The sequence below is a fragment of the Myodes glareolus genome, chromosome 21, assembly GCF_982192425.1.
Source record: "Myodes glareolus chromosome 21, mMyoGla1.1, whole genome shotgun sequence".
NCBI lineage: Eukaryota > Metazoa > Chordata > Mammalia > Rodentia > Cricetidae > Myodes > Myodes glareolus.
This window is the reverse complement of record NC_142046.1, coordinates 12,860,274-12,867,889: the sequence shown is the minus strand read 5'-3', so window position 1 is coordinate 12,867,889 and position 7,616 is coordinate 12,860,274. Positions and strand designations below refer to the sequence as shown.

At 55.3% G+C, this 7,616-nt stretch overlaps 1 protein-coding gene across 1 annotated transcript; it reads right to left on the bottom strand.

The window, feature by feature from the left end:
• Nucleotides 1-307: 307 nt before the first annotated feature.
• On the bottom strand, nucleotides 308-4,998 carry Cdk9 (cyclin dependent kinase 9). Its single transcript, XM_048432128.3, has 7 exons — nucleotides 4,481-4,998; nucleotides 3,947-4,028; nucleotides 2,869-2,959; nucleotides 2,455-2,621; nucleotides 2,171-2,342; nucleotides 1,866-2,014; nucleotides 308-1,175 (listed from the first exon to the last, which is right to left on the bottom strand). The coding sequence occupies exons 1-7, from the start codon at nucleotides 4,909-4,911 to the stop codon at nucleotides 810-812; spliced, it is 1,458 nt and encodes a 485-aa protein (XP_048288085.2). The 5' UTR covers nucleotides 4,912-4,998; the 3' UTR covers nucleotides 308-809.
• Nucleotides 4,999-7,616: the final 2,618 nt, after the last annotated feature.

Below are 7,616 nucleotides of genomic sequence, written 5' to 3'. Positions count from 1 at the left end.
CGGAGGTCCCCAGACATGAAACAAGCCCTGTAGCAACCAGCTCCAGCCGTCACTCCTCCGTCACTCCAGGGACTTAAAAGTCTGCAGTGTCTTGCTCATGAGTCAAGTCTGAGAATTTATAGCCAAAGCAGCCCTGGCCCAGCTGCTCACAATCACTGTAGATCACGGGACAATGGGGCACTGCGGATCTGCCTTCTGGGGGGTGGGAGGTACTCAGGAGGGAGAACAAGAGTATCTACAGAATCAAGACTGACAGTGTCCTGGGACAAGAGCTGAGGGCCAAACTGCAGAAAATACAGCCTCTTAGTGAAAAAAAAAATCAACTTTTAATTTTAACCAATCAAACTGCATCCAGGAATGTCTCTGAACTGAACACACAATAAAATTCTCCTTTTGAAGAAACCAATAGTTCTCAGCAGCCCCATGCTCCTGAGGTCTGTGCTAAAACTAGCCCATTTCTGAGGTGCCTCTGTCCCTCAATTTTCTCATCCCCAGGCAGGGCTGGGAATGGTGAGCAGCCTGTGTCCTCCTCCCATCGTGCAAGAAGTTTTTAGAAAGTCACAGTGGGTAAGCCTCTCCCACCTCACTTCCTGTCCACGCCGAGATCCTCCAGAGAGGTGCGAGCAGGCTGGCCCTGGCGCCCTCTAGGTCTCAAGGTCAGTGCTCCACTCCGGCCCACTCAGGCAGCTGTTCCCAGTGCCCAGGGTGGGGAGTAAATACTGGAGGAGAAAAATCTCAAACGTCCCATCATGTCACATGTCCCATGCAAGTCATAATCCACCACCAACCTAAACACATTAGCGTCCGCCTCAGAAGACACGCTCAAATTCTGTCTGGTTGGTAGTAGCTGGATTTCGGCTCTGGTTGGTAGACTGCTGGGTGATCTGGCTGCCCTTCCGTCGTGGTGGTGCCAGGTACTCAAACATAGACGTCAGGTGAGTAGAGAGCATGCCCTTCAGGTCTGAGGGCATGGGGTCTGACCAGAAGAAGTCGTGGTTGAGGGCATCATCACTGTCAATCCGCTGTGCAGGGTCCAGCACCAGCAGCTTGTCAATGAGGTCCAGAGCGTAGGGGTCGCGCACATAGGCCTTCAGGCGGTCCTTCACCTTCCGCTTCTGGCCCTTGACCAGTTCCAACTTCTCAAAGAGTTCATACTTGTCCACGTTCGGCCACACCTGAGAGGTGTCGAGGAGAGAATGGAGTTGGAGTGAGAATGATCATCTAAAACGCCAGAGACATGGATTTGCTAAAACAACTTCTTCCACATGCTCCTTGTTTACCCCCCACAAAGAATCAGATGCCTTCAAGATGAAAACAGTTGTCAGACCAGATGTGACACACTCCTAGCATCTGGGCACCTATACAAGTCACCTGGAATAAATGCGCCAGCCCCTGCTAGGCACATTCCTGTCCAACAAGAAAAGCTTCAAACTGCCTCTGAAGGCTTGACCCCGAGCTGGTGCAAACTTTAGGGAGGTGGAAGCCAAATGGGAAAAATGCCCTGAGGCTCACCAAATATCGTTTGGTGTTAAGTCAGTTTGCTACTGCACTGGTCCCTGCTCTCCTGCTTCCTCTCTGCCATGACATTTAGCAGCATCTCAGCAGCAAAGCAAAGGCTATGGAACCATGGGCTAAAATTCATGAACAAAAACAAATCTTTCCACTTTGTTGCCCGGTACTGTGGCAGCAATAGGAAGCGAACATGACAAGCCCATAGAACAGGCTAAGGAGAGATAAGGCCCATAAGGCCCGGAACAGCAGGTTCTCCAGCAACCAGCCTCTTCTCCACAAAGGACTTCACTCTCCACCACTGGCCAGAGGGACCTGGAACTCTGCACTCCTAGGACCACAGCCTGGCTACGTACCTCCGGGGTGATGGAGCCACAGAGCTGGCTGATGAGGGCAAGCTGGTGCTGCTCCGTGTTGCCCTGCATGATAGGGCTGCGAGTCCACATCTCTGCCATGATGCACCCTGCACCCCACAGGTCAATGGGCGGACCGTAGTCCCGCTCTCCTGAGAAGAAGAGTGTACCAGGAGGGTCCTTTAAGCCCGAGGGCTCCCCGAGACTCAAGGTCCCAGGGCTTATGACTCAGGAGGCCCTGGCAATGGAGGCTGTGGCCGGGTAGGTACCCGGCCCCTGCCCCCCTCTGCCCGCTCGGGAGTCCTCACCGAGCAACAGCTCCGGGGGCCGGTACCACAATGTCACCACTCGGTTGGTATAGCGGTTGGGCTGGCTGTTCTTGGCTAGGCTGAATGCACGGGCCAGCCCAAAATCTGCCAATTTCAGGACCCCGTCCCGGGTGATGAGCACGTTGGCAGCCTTCATATCTCTGTGCAGGATCTGCAGGGAGACACGAGAGCCCGTCAGCTTCCACAGGGCCCTTTAGTATCATCCACAAGCAGTTAAGAGCAGAGGACAGGGGCAACCCCAGTCTACCCCCGACAGTCCCAACCTTGTTCCTGTGGATGTAGTAGAGGCCGTTCAGCAGCATCTGCATCACCCTCTTGATCTCAGACAGCGTAAACTTGACTAAGACGTTGCTCAGCAGCCCAGCAAGGTCATGCTCACAGAAGTCAAACACCAGATAGATACTGCCCTTGCACCGGTTATAGGGGGAGGCTGACACAGAATGGACAAGGGAAAAGGTAAAGACCTATGCCCACTCACTTTCCCACAGTCAACTCCCAACCCTTCAGCCCCCACACACCTAGGAGTGTCCATGAAAAGCACCAAACCCAATGGGAAAAAACCAGAAAGCCGTGTGTTAAATCTGAGTCGGGAGGAGGCAATGTAAGCACATCCACTCCAGGGGTGCAAACAAAGGTGCAAAGTTGCTTCCTCTGCTCCTAAGACCCAAGCAACATACCTTTGGTTCGACAGATCTCAATTAGGTTGACCACATTCTCATGTTTTAAGAGCTGCAGAATCTTGATTTCCCGCAAGGCTGTGATGGGGAACTAGGGAGAAAGAAGAGGAAGTGGTCAGAACTGTGCAATACACCAAGGAGCTGGTCAATGGGGAGTCTACACTAGGGAACAGAGGCTGAAAGGCAGGGTGAGAATATGGTTTCTGTATGGTGGTTCCTGTCTGTAATCCAATCCCATTACCCAGGAGTCACAGACGGCAGAACTGCCAAGTTCAAGACCAGCCAGGTTACATAGCTGAGATCCTGCCTCAAGAGGCAGGGAGAGAGAAGTCATACACATATATTGCATATATACACAATGTAAAGACCTGCAGTCAACTTCTGCAAAGTACAAAGTAAGTGAAATAACGAGAACACCTCAAAAAGCTGCTAGATTTTACCACTTAGATCAGACTGGCCTTGAACTTGTGTCCTTCAGCCTGAGTGCTGGGATCATGATCATAAGCCTCTATCTATGCTGGGCTAGGAATTTATTTTAGACAATCCAAACAGGGATAACATCTTTGTCACTAACACTCGTGGGTTAAGAAGGACAGCATGTGTTCCTCCTTTTTTTCCTCCAAGACAGCGTTTCTCAGTAGCTATGGAGCCTGTCCTGGAACTCACTCTGTAGACCAGGCTGGCCTCGAACTCACAGAGATCCACCTGCCTCTGCCTCCCAAGCGCATGCACCACCACCACCACTGCCTGTTTCAAAACATAGCCTTGAACTTAGTCACCTTTTAAAACTCCTGTGCACCCATTGTTTCTTCACACAAAACAAAAAGCAAAGGCAAAGCTAACGGTGTTTTAAACGCTTGACTTTTAGAATCAACGTGCACTGCATGCAATGTCTAGGCTCCCTCACTTGGCCCCCGCCAAACTTTGCCACTTAAAACTGAAAATGGAAAGCTAAATTCCTTGTTACATGGAAAATCAGAAAATACTAGGCATAAACATAATATCAGCACAAAAGCCTTTAGAGCAGCAGTACGGAAACCCGACCCAGTCTGGAAGGCGTGCCCAGTGGGCCACTCACCCCCTCCTTCTCATTCTCCATCAACACTTTCTTCAGAGCCACCTTCTGGCCCGTCTGACGGTGCTTGGCTTTAAACACTTCCCTGCAGGCACAGAGAAAGACCCAAGAGAGCCCATCAGGCATTTCCGCAGGGCCCGCCCCTCCCCCACACGAAGAGGGGCAGCAGGAGACTAGACACACGGCGGGGCGCGGCCTGCGGTTCCGGCACGCCGCTACTCTGCACCTCGTGTTTTCCGACTCCTTTCCAGCCTCGGTGCTCGCCCCTCGGGCCCTGCTTCGCCCCAAGGAGTGATTCCGCTCACATTCTGAGCGCCTCTCGGGAACCCTACCCCACCCCCATCCCGGGCCTCAGGCTCCTCCCCGCTAGTCCGCTCGGGTTAGGCCGGGACGGTCTGCGGTGCGGCCTAGCGGGACTAGGCAACAACCAGGGAAATAGAAGCTTCCGGGCCACCTCGACCCGGGCCCCGGACATTACGACGTCTGCCCTGGAAAGTATAGGTCCTGAGCTCCCGGCTCCACGCGGCCTAATCTTACCCAAATGTGCCTTGGCCGATCTTGGCAAGTTTCTCGTATTTGGTGACCTCATCGCAAAACGGACATTCCACAGAGTCGTACTGCTTGGCCATGGCCGCCTCCAACGCACCGCCGCCACCCCCAGTCGCAGCTCCCGCCGCTCCCGGTCCCGCCACACTCCAGGCCCCTCCGCGGCCGCGCCACTTCCGCCTCCAAGGCCACTTCCGGCCTCGAGGTGCCGAGCCCGCCTCTTCCGGTCTCCGCCCGCCGCCAGGCCCCCTGGGACTTGTAGTTCCCGAGAGGCCAGGGGGAGCCTGAGCTGCAGAGGAGCCTCCGCCGCCGCCACTGCCCCCGCCTCCGCCGCCGCCGCCAATGCTGTTGGCGGCTCCGATCGGGGGCGCAGGGAGCCGTGGCGCTGGGGCTGGGGCTCGCGGCGGTGCGTCCCGCTGCATTGGCCCGGGCCGCGCTGCTGCCGAAGCTGCTGCCGCTCTGGCTCCCGATCCGGGGCCAGCCGCAGTGCCCTGCTCCTCCTCCTCCGACGGCGCCGCCTCCGCCGGGCTGCGCGGGGCGGCGGGTGGGGGGAAGGAAAGCCTGGGGAGGGGAGAGGGCGGGGGCTCCCTAGCCAAGCCCGGCCCGGGGCAGCCGGGCAAGGGGGCGAGACGGGAGGAGCCGATGAAGAGGTGGCCCGAAAGCCCGGGACGGGGCGCGTTATAAAGGGGGAGGTGCCCGTCCTGGCCTCCCCTCCCCCCTCTGCCCGCCCCCTCCCTCCTCCTCCCACCCTCCGCGGCCGCACCTGCCGCCGCCGCCTCCCGCCCACCCGCTTCCAGTCCAGCGTCCGCCCTCGGCGCGTCACTGCCAGCAGCCCCTCCTCTGCCTTTGGAAGTGGGGCCCTGCACTAGACACCTGCCTGCGGCGCCCTGCCGCGTGCCTCAGTTTACCCCCCCAATGCCAGCTACCACGGAATGCCCTTTCTTCCTGGGCTGAGTGTGCTCCCGGTGAGGCGAAGGCGGGAAGTGCCGAGGGAGCGGCCTGAGTCCCTGGGAAGAGAGAACTGCCCCCGCTGCCACCTTCCGTCGTCTCAGCCACCCGCCGTTGACATGGCAACTGACGGCCGCCAGGGGGCGCGGCGACACTGAAGGCGGAGAGCGAGGAACGCTCAGGCCTATAGCCTGAATATTGTGTTGTCAGGAAGGCAGGGATGAGGCCCAAGGTCCTCCTTCACGGAGCTGCGACAGAACTTGTCTGTCCTGGATTGGTCATCGCAAAAATAGTTAATATTGTTCCTGCACTCCCGTGTGCTTTAGAAATGCTGGGCGTAACCGGGTGGTGGTGGCTCAGCACTTTAATCCCAGGCAGAGGCAGGTGGATCTCTGTGAGTTCGAGGCCAGCCTGGTCTACAAGCTCTAGTTCCGGGACAGGCTCCAGAGCTACAAAGAAATCCTGTCTCAAAAAAACAAAAAGAAAGAAAAAGGAAGGAAGGAAGGCTGGTGTTCCAGTTGACTCCTGAACCAATCCTGTGACCAAGGTTCACTAACCCATTTTATAGAAAATGCAGCTCAGAAACCGGAGGTTGTATGCTCAAGCTCGCACAGTGGGAAGGCTGGCTTTAGCTATGAAGAGGTTTCTCATTCTTCGTTTTTACACTGTGCTTATGGCCCGCTGTCCTTATGCAGGCCGATACCCACTGTTCACCCTAGGACCCACCCAGTCACACTCTCCTCCACCATCATCTTCTTGTTCTCAGGAGACTCCAAATGGAAGCCAGCAAAGCAGTGTTTTCTACCTCCCTCCCAAAGATGGACCCTGAGTCCGGCTTCACCCAGCCTAGCTTCTCCACCTGCCCCACTCCAACGTACTCCAGATCACTCTGAAGTCTGTTATATCTCCCTCTACAGTCTGGAAATTCTGAGTGTGACACTCAGGATCCTTCCAGCTTTCACCTCCTGGGCTGCTTTCTGTTACCAGTTTCCCAAGCCCTCTTCCCTTCAGAGCTGTGCTTCCCGGTAGCACCCCACTCCCCAGGGCTGGCTGCAGGAAGCCTTTCGGTTTGCTTCCCCCTCTTGTTTTGTTTGATTGACACAGGGTCATGCTATACAGTCCTGGCTGGTCTGGTGCTCACTGAGTAGTCTGTGCTGACCCTTAGACTCTAGGCAACCCCCTTGCTTCAGTCTCAGACATCACTATGACCAGCATTGCTTTCCAGTTTTATCCGGCACTGGCTGGACTTGAAGCTTCTTGGAAGGAGGACTGGTTTTGGTGACCCTGGTGTCCCAGGAGTACCTGTTGTGAGAAGGGTCCTGCCAGGGAGGCCTTTCAAGGCACTCCACAGGGCCAGCCGGGGCTTCAGGAAATCAAGCCGCATGTCAGGGAAGGACAAGGAGCCTTGCTTCATGGCTCCACGGCTTACATGAAGCAAGAAGTAGGGAGGGGAAAATCCTGGTGTGTGAGAGAGAGTAATTTCAGTAATTACAATTATAGAAAGAAAATAAGTGGCTAAGCCCCACACAGCCCTGTATGGGAGTTATTTCTATTGTCAGTTATAGGCAGAGGCCCTTTCTCTTGCCTCCACTGTACACATGAGGACCCTGACACTTAGAGGTGAGATTGCTGGGCCATGGTCACACAGCCCTAAGAGGCCAAGCTGGTTTTGAAACAGGTATGTTTGGCATAAACTCAAAACAGTTACTTATGTCAAGGTCCCTCCCAACCTGAGTTCAGAGTGAAACCAGGGCAAAACTTGGGTACAATCTTACTTGCCTTGGTGATCATGGGAGGTGGTGGTAGGTAATGGTGGCACTGAGGGGAAGGGCTGTCATGGGTTTGTGTGGGTGCTGCTATCAGATTTTCAGGCTATAGGCTGGTGCCTGTTTGTCATGAGCCCTCCCTAAGTCACATCCTGTGGGTAGAGAGTCTTTAGCAAAGTTTCCTGTGATGTTGTCACTTCTGCCCCCAACAAGAGCCCTAATGTCTTTCAGTCACTTCCCCCTCAGAATCTAGGGCCCTCAGCCCTCGCAAGGGATGTAAGAATGATCAGGGGCTCTGGAAGACTGCCCAGGTATGGAGCCTCGGCCCTTCACGACTGGGAAATACAGGTGGGCAGTGGGAGAAGCTGGCTATTTATAATCCATCTTGACTTCTGATTTGCTGGCTTCAAAAA